General features: G+C 40.7%; 1 protein-coding gene across 5 annotated transcripts in view; it reads left to right on the forward strand.

Annotated features, from left to right (window-relative positions):
- Positions 1-22,005, forward strand: part of RAPGEF4 (Rap guanine nucleotide exchange factor 4) — a 334,437-nt gene that overhangs the window by 87,246 nt on the left and 225,186 nt on the right. For 2 of the 5 annotated variants that reach the window (XM_086358491.1, XM_086358519.1), the window contains exon 1: positions 1,637-2,039. The exons of the other annotated variants lie outside the window; for them this stretch is intronic. In XM_086358491.1, coding sequence (XP_086214617.1) covers positions 2,028-2,039 — 12 coding nt within the window. In that variant the 5' untranslated portion in view covers positions 1,637-2,027. Of the gene's footprint in view, positions 1-1,636; positions 2,040-22,005 lie in introns of those variants that run through there. 5 annotated transcript variants of the gene reach the window in all.

Here is a 22,005-nt window from a genome sequence, read left to right on the forward strand (position 1 = left end):
AGAGGTACTTGCACTGGTCATCTACCAACTGTGTTCCAACTGCATGAACATCATTCTGGGCGAAAACTCTCCTTCATTGCAAGCTATGTTTGAACATGTTCAGAGTAATACATACTGGTGAATAAATTATTTGACCTTTAAAGACAGCAATGAAACTAATTTTTATTTTATTTAAAATTTTTATTTTAATTTTTTAATTTTAATTTTATTTAAAAATAAAGCAGTATTTTAAATTTGTAGTCTGAGCCATGCCACCGTAAAAGTGGCTTTTTGGCTGTAATAGTTACCCAGAAGCTCTGTGATTTTATTCTAACCAAGACCTGCTGCTGCTGCTGCTAAGTCACTTCAGTCGTGTCCGACTCTGTGTGACCCCATAGACGGCAGCCCACCAGGCTCCTCTGTCCCTGGGGTTCTCCAGGCAAGAATACTGGAGTGGGTTGCCATTTCCTTCTCCAGTGCATGAAAGTGAAAGTTAAGTCTCTCAGTCGTGTCCGACTCCTAGCCACCCCATGGACTGCAGCCCACCAGGCTGCTCCGTCCATGGGATTTTCCATGCAAGAGTACTGGAGTGGGTGCCATTGCCTTCTCCCAACCAAGACCTACAGTATCACAGAGAACTGTTGCTCAGATGCAGTGATTGATCCAGTAGAGTTTATTCGCCATACATGTCTGTGGCCTCAGTAAATATTGTTGGCTGATGATTTTTTATGCTTTCTGAGATATAAAATGGAATGGTGAAAATGAGAGAGATGTGCATGTTTCTTTCTTAGGAAGAGAATACAGCTTGTAAACAATATTTCTAAGAGTAATGAATATTGCCAAAGAAATATTTCTGCATCTGTCTCTATTCCCTAATTTTCAGTGTTTTATTTCTCGATTCTACCAGATATATTGGCAGTTGTTGGACTGAAAAGCTTTTTAGCCATTTCTGTTTACTGCCTCTTTTGGACTATGCAGAGAGAAAAAGCCCTTTTCCATTAGTAATCTTTCAAGCCACTATGAGAATAGGAATTATGGAAATAACAGCAGCTTAGTCTTTGCTGATGCACTTTAAAAACCATATTGGAATAATATACCTCTCAGAGGCATCCGCTCCAGCTTGAATAGATTTGATGTTCCTATCTGTCTTGGGCTGTCAGAAAAATTAAAGCCCAATACTTAAAACATAGTATCTTAGAACATAAAAATCTCAGAAGCCCTTTGTGTGGGTTTTAATACTTTATTTAGCATGCAAAAAAAATTCAGGTTGTTTTACTTTTGCATTAATGGTAGCCTTTCAAGGTAGACTGATATTTCAAATAAATGCATAGATGTTGAACTCTGGGTATAGCTGTTGAATTCTGTGACCCACCCTCAGGTAGGCCGCCCCTGACCTGCCTGTTAATATGCAGGGTCTCCCCCACCCCCAGCTGAGGATTAACCAGAGCCTAAAAGCCAAGTGACCTGCTTTCTCCCAAGTCAGAGGCCTGTACTGACTTTTTGGCAACTTTGGAGCTTGTACTGTAGGGTTACTTCCCAGGCCAGAAATTTGCATCAAAGGACTAAGAAAAATACATCCAAAAATAAACATGAAAGCCAAGACTTCGTGCCAGGAACTCCAGCCACACACATCCTGTTGGTTCTCCCGCCTCTCTGCTCACAGTTCTGCTGCTTTTAAACTGAGCGGAAGCCTGCTCGGCTGACTAGGGCTTCATGTCTGCCCCAGGCTCTCACTCCTCTGTCCACCAGCCTTTCCACGGGGTGGCAGAATGATTCAGATCCAGAGGGGAAGGGAGTGAAGTTACTAGGAGGTAACTAAAGTTAAAAAGATCTATATACACATAGGCAGTCAGAGGCAATCAGAAAAGACTTCCTGAGCTTTCCTAGAGAGGCACCAGCCCTGCTTCTCTCTCGGGACTAAGATCCTCTTAACAGTAACAGATCCTAACAGGAAATTATCGGCGATGAAGGTGCATTTTGCTGTCCAGATACAGGACAGCTCTTCACTGGATGTCTGAGAACACTGAGAAAAAGGAAAAGAAGGACGCATGCCCTGCAAGGTCAGGATGGATTCTTATCTATTCTTTAGTGGGGAAATAATTACATGTCGCAGCTTGCAGTTTGGTTTTATACTCTAAGACATCTCTGGCTTTTCTAATGAAGTTCCACCAGACCTAAATATGTACCATGGCACTGACATAATTTGATTTCATCTTTATTTGTGGGGAGAGAGTGGTAGGGGGGAGTAGTGACTTGTGTCTCTGATGGTGAAGGATTTGTTTATTTAGCCGGATGATCTTAAATGTTTCTAGAAGATAAAAATATTTGTTCTTAATTAGGCAGAGTTACATTTATCACATTAATATTAAATACATGTATTTAGTGAATGGCATCTATTAAAAATGAATTTAGGGCAAGGAAACAGATTGAAAGTGATGGTATTTCACCCTCTGAATGCCTGCAGCTCTCAGACTATATGAAGTCCTTAGTGTTTATGGGAAACTCTGCTACATTATTGATGACTTGCAGTCCCACCAGCTCTGAAAGCTGTGATCTCACTGTTTCTCAGATGATGACCAGGGGGTCTGAACAGATCAAGGCTTGGCTGGCAGGTGCCAGAAGTGCCCAGATGTTGCTGGTAGGGCTGTTGGCAGGGTGCCGTAAGCAGTGTCATTCCTTCTTAGCCAGTGTTCCTTTGGGTGTTCATTTCAGGAGTGTGCAGTGGACGTTCATGTCTTCTAGGAGTTGCTGTTGGTAGAGGCTTTGAAATCCTTCCTCTGGTTGTGCCTGTGCCAGCATGCCGTTGACAACTCCCCGCCCTCTCCCTACACTTTAACCTAGCAGTATCCCTCTTCTTTCTCTCACCTGTCAGGCTGCATACTTGCTAAAGAGATGCTCAGCTCAATGTTAATTGATGCTTCTTGGGAATTTCTCTAGAAGCTTCTGTCATACTTAGCAAGCAGACTTGGCTCGCACCATGGGGAGATACAAAATGCACCGTATCTGTCTTTCTGGCTTAGGATCTAGCATAGAAGACAGACAAACATGAACACAAATCACCCTGATACAAACTGAAAGGTACTACAGAAAAGATAGAGGGTTCTGAAGGGTGTATGGGGGCGGGCAGGGAGAGATTCATTTCCATGCAGGCTATCATTTCATCCAAAGACAAAGAGATCTGGTGAATTCTTGTGTGGCTAACAAGGCCGTTTTTCAGCTTCCCTGAAGGACTGGGGTCAGTTAACCAAATTATAGTGTTTGAGGCAGCCTTGTCCCAAGGGACTGACCACACAGAAGAGCTTGGACTTCCTCGCTTGTGTCATGCTGGCCGGCCTTCTCCCGTCCTGGGCTGCTTGTGCCAGCTTGTTTAGGGGTCTGCCTGCTCTCTTGAGGGTGTCATGCGTTATACTTCCAAATGTCTGGCTTTGTGTTTTGTTCGTTGTTCAGTTATCACTGGAGAAATCTGTTCTGAAGTTTAATGGGTCCCCCAGGCAAAGGCAGTGTGAGTTGGGAGAACTTTAAGAGCTTGAGATTTTCAGAAGGAACTCGTGGTGTGGGCTGGGGATATTGTTAAGCTCTTTATGTGTCAGGAGCCCTGTGGTCATGGGACTTTCCTACTCTCATCAGACCGAATTCCACTCCTGTGTAGTCTGCAGGCCCCCATGGAGAGGTTAGGGCCCAGTCACCAGGGCAGGGTGTCTGACACTGAGGAAGGAGCAGCAGGAAATCCTGCCCCAAAGTCGGTAGCTCCAAATTCCTGCAGTCTTGCTTCAGTTGCTCTCACTGACCTCAGTGTTTTGAGCTGTCTAGCTCAAACCAATAAATGCAAGACAGACCTTCTGAAGGCTCTTGATGTGGTTGAGTGTTCTGGCCTGAAATTCTGAACTATTCCTGGTTTCACCCAAGTTTGCTGAATGCCTTTTTGGAAGGCTTCCTGGGCCACCTATTTGCAAGATAAATATACCTTTACTGAAATCCTGCCTTGCTGACAGCAATGGTCCAAGTTAATGTTGAATGTTAGGTGCCTTATAAGTTGAACAATTTAGCACCTTCCACTTGTCTTTTGGTTTGCAAATTCAAGGTGGCACAGCCACAGATTATGTGAATGGAAAGAATAACGTATAGGCAGCAGTTGATATAATATCAGAATATGTGACTTGAAAAGCAAGAACTTTTTGGTTTCTTTCATCATTTATAATTGTAATTCATAAAACTAGTTCCATGTTAGAATTTCCTGGGAGTTGTTAGAAAATTCCAATGATGGGCCATCTCTAGACCAGTGAAACTAAGGCCTCTAGATGGTAGGGGCTAGGCATCAGAGCTCCTTAAAACTCCCCAGCTGGATCTACCGAGAACCCCTGTCTTCCAGCACCGGCCTTAGGTATCCACTCTGCAGCTCTGCGCTCGCTGCTCCTGTGTGACCCTGCCCTGTGCTAAGGCTCTACGACTGAATGATATGTTGGTTCCTTACTAGTCTGTGCTAACTTTTCCAAGTGCTGTTATTCCTTCCCTTTTGCAGACATTCTGCTTCTAAATTAGGGTTTCTGCCAGATTTAAGTGATAATGGCCATCAGAACTTTAGAGACCGAGTGAGTGGCATTTGTTTGAGGCTTTTTGATTAGACGTTGCCTATGTGGTCTGGTTATTAAAAGTGCAAGAATTAGGTGCAAAATCACCACCAAATTCCAGTCCTACAAGCACATGTTCGCTTAGTTGTCAGAATAATGATATCTTCATATACCACGTAGCTGCTGGAAAATTTCACTGTGACCTTGTACGAGATAAGAGTGAAAAGGGCAAATTGTATCTTAGTGTTATTATGAAAAAAGTTTTGAACTCATGAACCCCTAGATCCCTGATCTGTCCCTGGACTATACATTGAGAATCACTTAAGATAAAGTCCCAGTAAAAGAAATACTAGTTGAAGGGTATGAAAACTTTTATGGCTCTTGATAAATATGATCACATTTATTTTCAGTGGTTTTTATTCTGCCACCAAGAGTATTTGAGCATTCTTATTACATCTGGCCTTGGTCAGGATGACCATTTTATATATGTTTATTTATATATATGTGTATATACTTATACACACACACACTCTCTTAGCTCAGCTGGTAAAGAATCTGCCTGCAGTGTAGGAGACCCCAGTTCAATTCCCGGGTCGGGAAGAGTCCCTGGAGAAGGGATAGGCTACCCACTCTAGTATTCTTGGGTTTCCCTGGTGGCTCAGATGGTAGAGAATCCACCTACAATGCAGGAGACCTGAGTTCGATCCCTGGGTTGGGAAGGTCCCTTGGAGGAGGGCATGGCAACCCACTCCCATATTCTTGCCTGGAGAATCCCCATGGACAGAGAAGTGTGGTGGGCTACAGTCTTTGTCATCTCAGAGTCAGACACAACTGAGCGACTAAGCACAGCACATGTGGGTTTTTATTTCCATCATATTGTTAGTGTGTTTGATTACTGCTGAGATGGTGGAGATTTTCTTCAGTATTTCTTTACTGATTATACATACAGCCTCTTTCAGGACATGTTACTCATATATAGATTGGCATTTATTTATCCATTTATGTGAATGCTGTATTTTATCAAGACATTGACCCTTTCTGGTATTTCCTTCAAATATTTTTTTCTTGGTCTGTTTTCATTTTTCATAATATTTAATGTATATAACTTCTAAATCCATTAAATCTACCACAGTTTTCCATAAATACCAAAGGTTTTGTCATAGGAGATGGAATATTAAGCAAGAGGACCATTAATAATTGAAAATTAATAAAGTAAAATCCTTACATGAATTCCTAATAATAATTGCACTACCTGGTGAGTCCTGGTATTGTTAATAATTTTTTGGAGATGTTTTAGCACAGCTGGGAATTAATCTCCTTCATATTCACTTTCTTGCTTTCTGCTTTTGCTTTATATTTTGTTATTCCTCATCCTGGCCTCTTTTACACACTTCTTTTAGGTCTGAAATGTCAAACTTGTCTCTTTCCTCTTCTAACTATTTATTCAAACTTTCAAACATTCAGAAAAACTGAGAGTTCACTGGGTCATGATGAAAGTCTTGGTCTTGCTTCCAACCAATTCTGTGTCTTCAGGAATGTCACAATCTTCCTAAACCTCCTTCATAAAAATAATTTTTAAAAAAGGGTGAGGAAGACAATAATCCTATTACAAATGGTTGGGAGGAAGAAATGATGTGATGTAATCTATCTCTTAGCCCCAGAGAAGCATCCAGTAAATGGCCTGGGAAGCAGTGAAGGCTGAACACACAGATGGAGGAGCAGTTCCGACACGCGGGCCTGCTCAGTCACATGGTGCTGCTCTCACTGCTGCCTGGGGAGAGCTTCAAGCTCTCTACCTTGGCATTCAAAGTTCTCTAAATTTGAAGGATGAGAATTCATCCTTTTCCAGCCATATTGCCTCTACTAATTTATACACATGCTCATATCAGCCTGAATCATGCCAGCAAGCATTAGCTGTGCATCCACTAAATGCCAGGGGCTGTGCTAGGCATGGGGACAAAGATCTGAACAGGCTGTGGCCCTCAAGGAGCTTGCAGTCTAATGAAGAGAAATATATGAAAATAAATCTTACAGTATGAATAGACATGAGCTCCAGCAGAGGCTCATGCAGGGGCTGGAGCTGGGAGGAGAACAGAGTATCTGCCAGGGACAGTTGGAGAGTTGCCAGAGTAAAACCTCCTCTGTGAGCTGCCATCGTGAGGCTGATACCAGTGTGATTGACAGAAAGATGCTGCCGGACACAGGCAAAGGATCCAGGTGCCACAGATGAAACACACCTGTGTTCTGATGGGACACAAGTGGGTCATAGCCGGTCTCTCGGTGAGAGGGCAAGCTTCTCTCATCCTCAAGTTCTTCATGGAGACAAGAGCCCATCAGAACCTCCTGGCCTTTCCTGAGAAGAGAACAGGGTTGTTTTGTTTTTTTCATTTAAGTATAGTTGATTTACAACGCTTCATTGATTTCTGCTGTACAGCAAAGTGATTTAGTTGTACATATATATACACTGTTTTTCATATTTTTGCATTATGGTTTATTATAAGATATTGAATATAGTTCTCTGTGCTATGCAGTAGGACTGCATTGTTTATCCATATGGCAGAAAGTGAAGAGGAACTCAAAAGCCTTTTGATGAAAGTGAAAGTGGAGAGTGAAAAAGTTGGCTTAAAGCTCAACATTCAGAAAACGAAGATCATGGCATCCGGTCCCATCACTTCATGGCAAATAGATGGGGAAACAGTGGAAACAGTGTCAGACTTTATTTTTCTGGGCTCCAAAATCACTTCAGATGGTGACTGCAGCCATGAAATTAAAAGACGCTTACTCCTTGGAAGGAAAGTTATGACCAACCTAGATAGCATATTCAAAAGCAGAGACATTACTTTGCCAATGAAGGTTTGTCTAGTCAAGGCTATGGTTTTTCCTGTGGTCATGTATGGATGTGAGAGTTGGACTGTGAAGAAGGCTGAGCGCCAAAGAATTGATGCTTTTGAACTGTGGTGTTGGAGAAGACTCTTGAGAGTCCCTTAGATTGCAAGGAGATCCAACCAGTCCATTCTGAAAGAGATCAGCCCTGGGATTTCTTTGGAAGGAATGATGCTAAAGCTGAAACTCCAGTACTTTGGCCACCTCATGCGAAGAGTTGACTGATTGGAAAAGACTCTGATGCTTGGAAGGATTGAGGGCAAGAGGAAAAGGGGACGCCAGAGGATGAGATGGCTGGATGGCATCACTGACTCAATGGATGTGAGTCTCGGTGAACTCGGGGAGTTGGTGATGGACAGGGAGGCCTGGCGTGCTGCGATTCATGGGGTCGCAAAGAGTCAGACACGACTGAGTGACTGATCTGATCTGATATATAATAGTTTGCATGTACTAATCAAACTCCCAATTCATCTCTCCCCAACTCTTCCTCCTATTGACAGCCACAAGTCTGTTCTATACCTGTGAGTCTGATTCCTAGATAAATTCGTTTGTGCCATATTTTAGATTCCACATATAAGTGATATCACAGGGTATTTGTCTTTCTCTTTCCGATTTATTTCATGTAGTATGATAATCTCTGGGTCCATCCTTGTTGCTGCAAATGGCATTATTTCATTCTTTTTTATGGCTGAGTAGTATTCCATTGATTATATGCACCACATCTGCCTTGTCCATCCACCTGTTGATGGACATTTAGATTGTTTCCATGTCTTAGCTGTTGTGAATAGTGTTGCTATGAACATAATGGTGCATATCAGAACACAGTTTTTTATTTATTTCTTCACCTTCCTGAAGTCCTTCTCTAGCTTTTCCAGAGACTAGCTGTGTAACTGTTTGCTCCCTGGAGCAAAAACACATAACAAACCCAGAGACTGAAGGTAACATCTTCAGTGTAACAGCCCCTAACAGACCCCAACTTCAGGTTTACTAACTACTTCTCCAATCCTGCCTTCCCAGTCTCTTTGCTGAATGTTCCCTTTGCTTCCAACCACCTGTTTCTCCCGCTGTCCCATGATCCAGCCTGGACGATGTCTCCTCTGACATTTCCCAGCCCCCTCCCCTAGATCAAGTGAACAGGATCAAGAAGGAATGACAGCAGCCCCTTCACATAGGTGTTTCTTCTTGGCAGTTCATTTTCTAAATCAGATCTGTCTGTGACTGGATGGCTGGGAGCAGTCTGAGTGTCCTCCTGAGGAGCTGGGGATCCAGGTGATCAAAAAAACAAGGATGCTGAGAAGGACAGATTGAGATCAGATCAGGGGCTGGGCATCAGGACAGCCAGCATCTGGGCTTGCTGAAGTTCATGGGAAATGAAGGCCCAGAGCATTGCCATTCTTCAAGCAGACCGAGAAACCTGGGAGCCGAGAGGCGCTGGGACCAAGAGACCCCTGAGCAAGAGGCCAAATGTGGCTTCAAGACTGACCCAGAGTGAACTAAGGACTATTATAGACACACTTAGGGGGTCCACTTGGCTTCTCCTGGGTTTGGAGGCCTGCAGGGCTTCATGAGTTAGGGCTTCCAGTGGGGGCTCTGCAGAACGGTGCAGCCAGGGTTCCTAGTGGCTATCAGGCCTGGGTTCTTGGGTCACAGAAGGTGGCAGTGAAGATAATAAACAATCAGTAATAAGAATAGAAGAGTTTTATTTGAACCAAACTGAAGACCAGCCCAGAAGCCAGCTCCTAGGTTACTCTGAGATGCTGCTCTGGAGATGCAGGGTTTTCAGCACAGTTTTATGTCTTGTCAGAACAAAGAACATTAAACAAGTCAGGGATATATTTCTTGTTCAAGGTTTCAAAATAAGCAAACCAGACTAGCACATGTACATCCAGTCAGTGTGGGCTTGGCACCTGGGAAGGGAGTCTTATCACTGAAGGAGAATCAGCATTAGCGTCCCAGGAAGGGATGCATTTAATCTTTATCTATAACATGGACATTCTCTTCTAGTTAATGCACCTTTTTATTTAATAATTAGAGCAGATATATGATGTTTGATAGTCTGCAAACAGGCGATTTTAATTAGCATAAAATTCAACTTAAGTCATGTGTAAACCAGAATGACTCCCCTATATCTCAACATGTGAAAACGTCTTTTATCAGAGGCATAGAATGCTCCACATCACTCCATGTGTTCTCTCCAGGGCTTGGGGGAGTCTTCTCCCATCTCATGTAGGAGGAAGGTGAGCCCCCTAGAGCATCCTATTTGAAGGGCCCATGGCATCTGTCAAAGGGGCAGATCTGCATGAAAAACATCGTGGTTATTAGTATTTTGCATTTGCGTGGTGGGTCTCTCTGTGTGAATAGTAACTAATGATAAAGGGTGAATTTTATTGACCATCAACTGAGTGCCAGCACTCAGTCTCATCTTTTTTACATATTAATTATTTAGCATTAAATTAGTGCCAGCTTAGTCTCAAGAATATAGTTTAAGTATCCTGAATTCAGTTGTGGGGAATTCTGGCCTAAAAAGAGCTTTTCGTTTGCTTAGGAAAAATTTAGGGTTACACCCAAATGTTTGTGTTTTGTCCTGAAGTAGTAGAATACCTTTATTTAGTCCATTGGCACAGAGGTTTATGGGTAGAGTCAGGAAAGAGGAATCGTCCAGAGCAGGTGCTTCTTCTCTGAAATTTGTGAGCCCCGGGAGTTTATGGAGCAGTTCCTGAGAAATCTGCAAACCTGATATTTTTTTGTGCGTACATTTTTCTGAAAAGGCCATCCTAACCTGAAAGAGTTCTGTTACTTCTAAAGAAATTAAGGACCAATTTCCACAGAGTCAGAATGATCCAGACCAGATTAGATAGCAAATTATGTGGGAGAATGAAATGAACCTTTACTCTTAATTTAATGCATCTTTATAGACTTAGTGATGGTGCAATTGGAGATAGAAAAATAATTTTCACTGTGGCTCTAGGTTTTGCCATTGTTATCAAGAAACTTTTTGTAATGAAAAAGAAATAATTAGAAAAAATGCCAAGTTCTGTGGTCAAAACGAAAATGCTAATTTATGGATCCATTGTCCCTCTAAGTAGAGCATATTTGAATATTTTGTATTCAGTTCCAAAATGATTGAACTTTAATAATTTTTCATGTAAGTGTGGTTTTGAATTCTCAGTTCCATATAGCACCTCCCCCCGCCCCCGCCCAATCCACATTTAATGATGCCCATAAAACTAACAGGACAATTTTAGACAATGGTACTTATATTTTTTTCTTTCCCTCATTCTTTTAAAAAAAAATTTTTTTTTGGGTATAGTTGATTTACAATGTGTAAGTTTCAGGTATACAACAAATTAAATCAGTTATGCATATATCCGCTCTTTTTTTTTCCCTTAAGATTCTGTCACATATAGGCCATATAGGTTATTCCCTGGTAACCACAAGCTTGTTTTCTATATCTGTACTTGTATTTTGTAAGTTAATTTGTACCCCCTTTTCTTAGATACAACATATAAGCGATATCATATGATATTTAACTTTCTGTGTCTGACTTACTTCGCTTCGTATGACGGTCTCTAGGCCCACCCATGTTGCTGCAAACAGCATTTCGTTCTTTTTTGTGGCTGAGTGATATTCTTTATCCTTTCCTCTGTTGATGGACATTTAGATTGCTTCCATGTCCTGGCTATTTTACATAGTGCTGCAATGAACACTGGTGTGTCTTTTCCAGTTATGGTTTTCTCCAGGTACATGCCAAGGAATCGGATTGTAGGTCATATGGTAGTTCTAGTTTCAGGTTTTTAGGAACCTCCATGCTGTTCTCCATAGTGGCTGTATACCGATTGACATTCCCATCAACAGTGTCAGAGTCTTCCCTTTTCTTCTCTCCAGCATTTATTGTTTGTAGATCTTTTGATGGCCATTCTGATGGATGTGAGGTGGTATGTCATTAGAGTCTTGATTTTCAGTTCTTTAATTAGTGATGTTGAGCCTCATTTCATGTGCTTTTTGGCCCTCTGTATGTCTTCTTTGGAGAAACGTCTATGTAGATCTCTTGCCCATTTTTTTATTGGGTGGGTTTTTTTTTCCTTTGATATTAAGCTGCATATGCAGTTTGTATATTTTGGAGAGTAATGCCTTGTCAGTTGCTTCATTTGCAAATATTTTCTCCTATTCTGATAGTCAGGCCGTGATACTTTAAAATATTAGCTAAAGCATGGCCCATTATGCAAAGTAAAAAGACTATCTTATTTTTTTATTTTAGAGAAATTTAATTTATTGAGACTAGGGAACACATGCATTCGGTAAAAAAAAAAAATAATAATAATTCTAAAATTAGGGTAGGGTATCTATAATGAAAGTATAGTTTTCTCTCACCCCTGCCCCCAGCCACAGCTATCTTCTGCAGTAGCAACCCCCTGTTTTGGGGCATCTTCTATAGAATATTTTATGCAGAATATTCTTTGATTGATTACTGGGCAAGACTTACAAAGCTGATAATTGACTTTTTTCTCAACCCCTTAAAGAAAGAAAAAAAATTTTTTTAGTTCTAAAATTTCAGGATATTTTGTATCACATTCGTTACACAAATTGACCCTAGCATACCTGCCAGGGTTTTAGTTTACTGTCTCTGTTTGCTTTACTATTTCATTAAATTCCAACAACTTGAATCCCCTATCATCATCATCTAATCTTTTAAATTTGAGAACTTAATTGCAAAGTGTAACCATGGTTCAATTCGAAAAATTCTAGCCAAGCATGTAATAGGCTTTGTGGTAGAATATTAGTTTTTCATTATTGAGAACTGAAAGTTTGAAAATTCAAACTAATACACATGTTTAGCAATATTAAACATATGAAAAGTGTAAAAATGATACTTCCTTCAATAGAGAGGTTTAATTATGATGACTCTAGGATATCAACATTGATATCTTGCTAGTAAATAAAACATGGGGAATTCTTTTGGTATTAATTTTATAAGAAGTTATTTCTGTTAATAACCTCTATTTTTGCATTTCCTGAGTTGTTGTATGCGTACCAATGAAGGCAAGCGTCCCCTGTGGTGTATATGACCTTGTATCCAGGGCCCTTGAGAGAGTAAATATTTATGTTGATAGTGCAGCTGTCATGAATTGAGTTCATAAAATTGGGCTTGGGTTTTTTAATCTGACATATTATTCTTGCTTAATTTCTTTGTGCTGACTATGATTCAAGTGCTATAAATCAGTGAGTGTTTTGCCCACAAAAGAAAAAGAGAGTAGGAATAATATGAAATATGGCCTTTGTTTTTAGTAAAAACGTTTCTTCATTTGGGTACCTGTTTTTTTTTTCTCCAGCTGCTAGCCCCCAGATCTTGTCATGTTTTTTTAAAACAGGTCTATGATGATGATTTGAAGTAAGGGGTAGCATAAAACTCATAAAACTAAAATGTGAAAGAAGAGAGTGGTATGGTTTAAAAAAAAAAAACTATTCTTTTAAAATGCAGAAGTAGGACATATGTATACAAAGTCAAAGAGTATAAACAAGGCTGACTACATAATTTGTGGGGCCCAGTGCAAAATAAATATGTAAGGTCTCTTTCCCCAGAGGAAAAAAAAGGGTACTAAAATATAAAGCTTTTTCCTTTCTTCTTTCTTCTTAATCTGAACTCATCATTTTTCTTGTTTACTCTATAATGTTGTTCTAAGTAAAGACAAATTTTGAATTTAAATTATTAGCACAGATTTACTCTTTATCTTCCTGCAGTGCAGTGCTAGAAAAGCAACACTAAGAATATTTAACTTGTATGTGGAATTAGTGAAATTACACAGTTAGTGTTTCCTAGTTCATACATGCATAGGTGTTTCATTTTTTAACCAGAAGAGTGGAAACCATGCACAAAGCTGACTCAGCCGTTTTCATTTCTTCAGTTGATGCACACACCTTCTGCCCACATTTGCCCCCTTTAGCTTACGGATAAGTAAGGGAAGACTGAAAGGAAAAGGACTGAGTTGTCCTAGCTTTCCTTTCTCCTCCTCATTATTTTCAGTGTAAGTGGCTGGCTAATCTAGGGAAGTAACACGAATAAGGAAGGCTAAGATAGCATTCCTTTGTCAGTGCTTTGGCATTCTTACTTGTTCAGAGCAAGTCTGGTTATCCCAGAAAACTGGGACTCTGGCTGTAGCACCAGGATTTGCTCATTGGAAGATGTAACATGCTTACCTTGTACTTAGACTTATGTTGAACTCCCGGGCAGCAAGAGTCCACCTCAATTCTGTCCTCGGGAGGCGTGTGAATGCTGTATGTAACAGGGCATCAGGGAACAGTAGGCATGCATACTGCACTGTCTCCTTCATCCACACACATGCCCCGCTGTCCCATTGGACTTCACTTACAAAGCACATGTTCAAAGACAAAATTATCAAGAACTTCAAGATGGTGACAGCAGAGCATTAAACTTTCCAGAGCCTGAGTGTGGGGCTCTATGCCAGCTCCCTCACAGTTCTCATGCTCATGGAGCCAGCCCTGAGTATAGAAAGGCATGAAATAGAAAATAAGTTTCTTCCTTTTCCTTTCCCACGCACATTCCCAGCTCTTCTTACCAAAGGAAATCATCTTGTTTCTTTCTTTCTTTTTTTTTTTTTGTTTGTAAAATTAAATCACTGTCACCCTTTAAGCACTGCATTAAAAAATTCCAGCTTTTCTATAATCATGACATAATGCCCACTGTGATATTCAGTGAAAATAAAATAAAGATGCTAACTCCTTGAAACCTACAGGAATGTGCCACATTCACTTTTTCCTGACTTTTTTTTTAATTTATTTTTTTATTGAAGGATAATTGCCTTACGAATTTCGTTGTTTTCTGTTAAACCTCAACATGAATCAGCTATGGGTTTACATATACCCCCTCCCTTTTGAACGTCCCTTCCATCTCCCGCCCCATTCCACCCCTCTAGATTGATACAGAGCCCCTGTTTGAGTTTCCTGAGCCATACAGCAAATTCCTGTTGGCTATCTATTTTACATATGGTAATGTAATTTTCCATGTTACTCTTTCCATACATCTTACCCTCTCCTCCCGTCTCCCCATGTCCATAAATCTGTTCTCTATATCTGTTTCTTCATTGCTGCCCTGTAAATAAATTCTTCAGTACCATTTTTCTAGATTCCATATATATGCATTAGAATATAATATTTATCTTTTTCTTTCTGATTCACTTCACTCTGTATAATAGGTTCTAGGTTTATCCACCTCATCAGAACGGACTCAAATTTATTCCTTTTTATGGGTGAGTAATATTCCACTGTGAATGTGTACCACAACTTCTTTATCCATTCATCTGTCAATGGGCATCTAGGTTGCTTCTATGTTCTAGCTTTTGTAAATAGGGCTGCATTGAACAATGGGATACATGTGTCTTTTTCAATTTTGGTTTCCTCAGGGTATATGCCTCGGATTGGGAATGCTGGGTCATATGGTGGTTTTATTCCTAGTTTTTTAAGAAATCTCCATACCATCTTCCATAGTGGCTGTATCAAGTTACACTCCCACTAACAGTGCAGTACTCTTGTCCAGCGAATCCCATGGACGGAGGAGCCTGATAGGCTGCACTCCATGGGGTCACTAGGAGTCGGACACGACTGAGCGACTTCATTTTCACTTTTCACTTTCATGTATTGGAGAAGGGAAATGGCAACCCATTCCAGTGTTCTGGAGGAGCCTGGTGGGCTGCTGTCTATGGGGTCGCACAGAGTTGGACACAACTGAAGCGACTTAGCAGCAGCAGCAACAGTTCAGGAGTGTTCCCTTTTCTCCACACTGTCTCCAGCATTTATTGTTTGTAGACTTTTTGATGATGGCCATCCTGACTAGTGTGAGGTGATATCTCATTGTAGTTTTGAGAAAATCATCTTGTTTCTTCATGAACATTTCAGATACTTAAAGCTGGACATAGCTATAGATAGGTAGATGCATACATGTGAAGTGGTAGATTAAATATGACCACAGATTCTTTGCAGCTTTTCCAATCTAGAGATGGAGTTTGCTTTTCTCCTTTTGAATCCAGACTGGGACTGAGATGTGCTCTGACCAATAGAATGCTAGGGGAGTGATTTGACTTTGCATGTTGGCCTGTACAGACCCTGTAGTTTCAGGCTTGTGCTCTGGGAGTGTTTCCTCCCTTGTGCAGAGATGCCCAAAATGAAGAACCACGTAGTCCAGTCTAGTCATTTCAGCCCCACCAGCTGAGGCCCCGGAGAAGTGAGTCCATTTTACCTCCTCCCTTCACCCCCACCCCAGCTGACTCCAACTACCTGAGTAAGCTCCAGTGATACCAACAGAAGAACCACCCAGAGAGCCCAACACAATTATAAGAAGTAAGTCATTGTTTTAAGCCATTAAATTTTGCAGTGGTTTGTAATGAGCAATAATGATATAATGATATATACATTAAAAACATTTAAATTTGCATACTTCCATAAACGGGATTACATCATTCACAGTGTCTATAGCTTGCTTTTTTCCACCCAGAGACCCTTCTGTCTCAGGCCATTCAGATTAACCACGTTATGCTTCAGAGTTTTCTACTGGCTGGATTATTCTAGTTATTTAACCTATCACCCTGTTGACAGACAGTTATGTTGGTTTGTGTTCTTATAAACAGTGCTGCAATGTCCGTGTGTATGGACATTCTTATACATATATCTGGATGTACTTTTGTGGGGTAAATACTTACCTGTGGAATTATATGGGCATTATGTGAAATTTAAAATCTGGTGAGTATTTTCTGATTATACTGCAGAAAATCTACACTAGTTTATACTCTTCTCAGTGTATAAGCATACTGTTTTACCATTTCTTCAACACTAATTTCAAAGTTTGAGAAATTTGCCAGGGAAAAAGGTGGAATCTTAATATTATTTTGTTTCCTTAATCATGGGTGAGGGAAAGCATCTTCTTTTTTAGCATTTTATTTATTTTTAATTGAAGGATAACTGCTTTACATTATTGTGTTGGTTTCTGCCATACATCAACGTGAATCAGCCAGAGGTGTACATATGTCCCCTCCCTCTTGAGCTTCCCTCCCACCCCACCCTTCTAGGTCACCCAGGTTTGAGCTCCCTGAGTCATTCAGCAAATTCCCACTGGCTATCTGTTTTACGTATGCATTTGGTACAAGGTCTCTCGTTCTCTTTAAAGATCTGATACTTTTTGTGGAGTTGTAGAGTTGGAGTTAAAAATCTTGGATAAAGGGTTGAAGTAATTCTACTTTTGTTCCAGGATCTGATCATTCACAGGTGCTCAGTGCATTGCCCATTAGTCATTCCATTCTAGAAAAACAGGATCGAACCAAGTGTGGAAGACAGCAGAGGCAGCTTCAGAAACCTCAGAGGAAGGAGCATCTAAGACAGGGTGTATGGGGGCTTCCCTGGTGCTCCAGCGGTGAAGACTCCATGCTTCCACTACAGGAGGTGCAGGTCAGGTCCCTGGTTGAGGAATGGAGATCCTGCATGCTGCATAGTGCAGCCATTTATAGAATATCATTTCTACATTGCTCCTCAAGCTGCAATCACATTCTGTCCTAATATGCAAGTTCATAAATGAATAGAGGGGACAGTTTTTCAGGTGGAAAGCACATGGCCTGGGTGTCAGACAGACTTGGGTCAAATGAGATTTTATCACTCCCTGGCTGTGTGATATTGAGCCAGAAATTTGCACCCCAGTTTTCTCACCTATTAATGAGATAAAACATAGCTTGTATTGTTGAGAGAGTCTGAGTGTCTAGTGCATAGGTAAACACTGAACAAAAGAATTTCATTAACTTTAGATATATAATTTGATTTACTATGTTTTATGAGCATAAATCATTAGAGTACATTCTCAGTGTCTGTGAGAAATTAAACATTGATAAATTGCTTTTTAAAAAACACACAATTCTATAATAATAAGATCTCTTAGCCATTGTCCATTTCTTCTTCTAAAGTCAGAGTCTCAGTGGCAGTGGAAGATTGGGTCATGAAAGAGTTAAGGCTAGAGAGGTTTTCATTGTTCTAAGGTTTCCATTTTCAGACTGGAGTGTGGGTTGGGTCTACAGCTGGAAAGCGAATGAGATTGAACATCCTTCTTCCAGCTTTCTCTGACCTTGAATGAGGGTGATCTTTCTGGCCATTCTAGACCTTCTGAACAGCAGTGAAAAATGGGGTAACTCCTGACTTATATTATGGAAATATACTCTCTGTGCAATTAAAGATGTCACACCTGGGTGTAGACTTGACTTATTTGAAAAACGAGAATTGATAAAGAGCAAACAATCTTGGCAACAAAACTTTTCCTAGTAGCTTTCTTCAGGTGCCCAAAACTGCTCATGTTTGGACATGTACGTCTGCATAAATAGGTGCAAAATATACTCACTTCTGCCTCCCGGCACTGAGTTCTGCACCAGAGTAACTGTCACTTCCAAGAGATATGCCAGAATAAGCTGAAAGGGGATGAGTCTCTGTGCTTTGAGGTTGGAGGTTTGGTGCTTTGAAACCACCAGACATCACCTGGACAAGGGGTCAGTGGAACGGGCCCTTGGTTGTATTAATAGCTCTTTGTCACATGATGCCTGAAATGTGACACCAGGGTAAACTCACAGCCCGTCTTCCTTTCTGATGGGGTGATTAGACATGCTGTGTTTGGGTGTTGCCGGGTAGTTGAGAATAACAACACTGCTTTGGTAGGAAGGGTATTGTCCCGAGGTGTGGCATCCTTCTGACTTCCTCCCCCACCCCCACCCCCAGGGGAGTGCTTCCTGCTTCCCATCTGAATGATGAGTCATGCGAAGAGCTTGAGGACGTGACACACGAGATCACTCAGGCCATAATTAGTTGAGTGGCATGTATGACAAATTGCTTTTGTGTGCACATATCTCATCCAGGTAGAGCCAGGAAATGCATGAAGGGCTGAAAATAGCTCATGGCTACATGGGAGTGTCTTTGATGCTTGTGCTTTCAACATCCACAAGTGTCACATCAAAGCAGTCATGTTTCCCAGCATTCTCATTGCAGATCCAACGATGCTGATGCTTTCTATTTCTTATGATTTCTGACAACCAGGAAACATTTTTAGAGTTAACACTGAGTGAGAGACTCATCAGGTGTTTGATGTATGCCTGAGATAGACCTAGGCATGAACTCCTGTGGCACAAAAAACCATGTGGCCAGGAGAACTGTCATGTGAGAGAACTCCATGGGTATGTAAGGAAGATGGCTCATGTGTATTAAACTGTGTCCTTCTAGAACTTGAGCATTAGCATTAATTATATGCCAAGAACCATGGTAAGTACCTCTATGTATTATTTTGTCTAATCCTAACTCTGACAACCAGTCCCTTCTGAAGGAGATCAGCCCTGGGATTTCTTTGGAAGGAATGATGCTAAAGCTGAAACTCCAGTACTTTGGCCACCTCATTCGAAGAGTTGACTCATTAGAAAAGACTCTGATGCTGGGAGGGATTGGGGGCAGGAGGAGAAGGGGACAACAGAGGATGAGATGGCTGGATGGCATCACTGACTCGATGGACGTGAGTCTGGGTGAACTCTGGGAGATGGTGATGAACAGGGAGGCCTGGCGTGCTGCGATTCATGGGGTCGCAAAAAGTCGGACACGACTGAGCGACTGAACTGAACTGAACTGAACTCTGACTTAATGAGGTAATAATAAACATAAGATTAGCTACATGCCTAATGTTTACTGTGAGTTTGTCAATATGCTAAGTAGGCATCATATATATTGTTGTCTTATTTAATCCTCCTAATAACCCTGGCCAGTAGGGATTATTAATCCATTTTATAAGTAAGAAGTCTGAGACTTGGAGAGATTAAGGAACTTGCCCAAGCTTGAACGGCTAGTACAGTGAAGAGGTAGGAGTTAAGCTAGTCTTCTCTGACTTCACACCTCATGATTTGGGCTGTACTGTTTCTCTCTTACTGTCCTGTGATCAAACAATGTCAGCAACAAACCAACCAACCAGACAGACAAGCCAATAAACAAATAAACCAACCCTCAAAAAAACACCCCAATTTCAACCCTGTTGCATGCAATATATGTAAGAAAAATACTTATATTTACTCAGCAGCGGCCTAAATATGGTGTAGTGTTTCATTCTCACTGACATTTATGAAGAAACTGGAATCTATAACATCAAGTTAAATTCAACAAATACGAAGTGGCTACTGTGCTGGTCATGCTTCTTATAAGACCCTGAGGTGAAAAATCAAGAGATACTTCAGAAAAACCTAGAGATACTTTGTATAAGATATGTTTTTATTTTAGCCCTTCCTGTTATTTCCTACATACATATCATTGGAAGGTCTTCCTTCTGTTTTCCTGAGAGATGAGATATGTTTATGTCTCTGTAAAAATCATCATGTGAAAGACCATCCACCTCAGAAATGTCTTCCTCATTTCAACCTCAGCCTACTTTGTAGGGATCTCAAAGTCCTGGTTGGTCCATCGTACCAAGATGATCAAATAATCCAACCTCTAAATACACTGGGAAATTAGAGTGAAAGATAATCTACTATTTTCCACCTTTGTTTTGCCTGAAATGTGTTTTCATTCTAAAATTATCAATTTAGAGAAAATGAAGTAATATACCATTATATATCAGCTTTTGATTATTTGATTTACGACCAAAAGGAAGAATCCTGAGGCAGCTTTGTCTAAGGAATCTAATGCATAGTATAAAGCAAGTATTTAAACTTAAGGTCTTTCTGAACATGCTGGCGATGAGTACCACATTTAGTTTTTACTGCATGAAGTGAAGTGAAGTTGTTCAGTCGTGTCTGACTCTTTGCGACCCCGTAGACTGTAGCCCGCCAGGCTCCTCTGTCCATGGGATTCTCCAGGCAATAATACTGGAGTGGGTTACCATTTCCTTCTCCAGGGGATCTTCCCGACCCAGGGATCGAACCTGGGTCTCCCGCATTGGAGGCAGACACTTTAACCTCTGAGCCACCAGGGAAGATATGCCTTTTTTAATTTTATCATAGGGTTGGCTTTGTTCTGGAGGTGATTCTGGAAGACTTTATATACACATTTTTAATATAATTTGGAGATAGGGGACACCCCAAATACTTTCTCTGCCCTAGGTGTTTTGTTCACACTTGTACAAATTTATCTCAAGTCTAGAAAGGTATGTCACATTTACCAAACACCCAGTCATGGGGGAGAACCAGGGGAAAGAATTGCATGAAACACGCACATATTGGAGAAAACCAAACCCAATTTACTTGTACCTTATGTTGTTCTTTACTGCACTTATTTTTTCTTAAGCACAAATTAACCACAGCTCTTGAATGTGGGCAATAAAGAAGACTGTCTCTTAACCCCTACCCTGATCCCCACACACCAAGCAGAGAAAAGCCCCTTCCTTGTGTAGAGCTCCATGCCCCACCCTCAACTTAGCAGCAACAAACTGAGAATCTCCATTTATACTTTTACTTTTAACGAAAGAAATATACTGAGGATATTATTTGTGATAATTTAGAAAAATGGTTCAGCTTCCTTATAAAGCCAGGTCCTTAGTTTACTGACATTTTGGGCTTTAGTAGGAAACTTTATTTACTCATTCATAGAATATTACTGAATATTTAGTAGGGTCACATTATCGTTCAAATGACATCCAGAAAATATGACATATTAAGTCTTATATACACACACACATATATATTTAAAAGTTTAAAAATACTAACATTAAAGGAGACAATGGATGGACCAAGAAATGATGAATAATGTCATATTTTCATCCTCTTAAGTGCTTAGAACTTACTTTTTGGGGGGTTTTGTTTTATCTGTAACTCAAAGTTTTTGTAAAGTCATACTTCCCCTATTGAAATCATTGAGCATGAGAAGAATTCTGTTCAGATTATCCTTGGGTCCAAATTACTCATTATATGTCTTCTGTTCCATTAAGCCTCTGTGTTTGCTTGCTTTTTGTTTCTGACTCTCTATTCCTATGAGAGCTGGTTCAGAGGTTCTGGGAAGGAGAGTATCTTCTTCTGTATCTCTAAAGAGTTTCCTCTAGGGAGGAAAGCTGTTCTCTTAACCGAGCGTGCAAGTCTGGAAGGCAGAGGAGCAAGTGGGCCCTCACCTTGTAGTGCAGATTAGCCTAATCAGCCTGGTTTATGCGTAGTAAGTACCCTGTGTCTACTTGATCTTTTGCACTATCCCTATTCTACCCATTTAATGATGAATCCTTTGGTTTGGGGGTCTTTTGTGCTGTTAGTTTTTGATATTTTTATTGTCCACTTTATCTTCTAGAATTCTGTGCAGTGTTGGAGTAGTCTATTTAGTAATTTCCAAGTCTCAAAGACTGAGTGGGAAATTCATAACCAGTGATTGTCACATCATAGGCACTTAAAGTTTATTAAATAAACAGTTGTAAACACAGATACATATTTTAATCAAAATAGTATTGTTCTTTTATAGGAAAGAAAATACAATGGAAAAACACCAAGTGAGGTAGCCCTCTCCTTCCACCTTAGGGCCTTTCTTGGAGAAACTGCCTTGAGATGTCCTGATGGCTCTAGTGCATCCCCCCATCTTTACAGTAGAG

Source organism: Bos grunniens, chromosome 2 (assembly GCF_055505025.1).
Source record: "Bos grunniens cultivar Pamir isolate PY7600 chromosome 2, Bosgru_T2T1.0, whole genome shotgun sequence".
Classification (NCBI taxonomy): domain Eukaryota; kingdom Metazoa; phylum Chordata; class Mammalia; order Artiodactyla; family Bovidae; genus Bos; species Bos grunniens.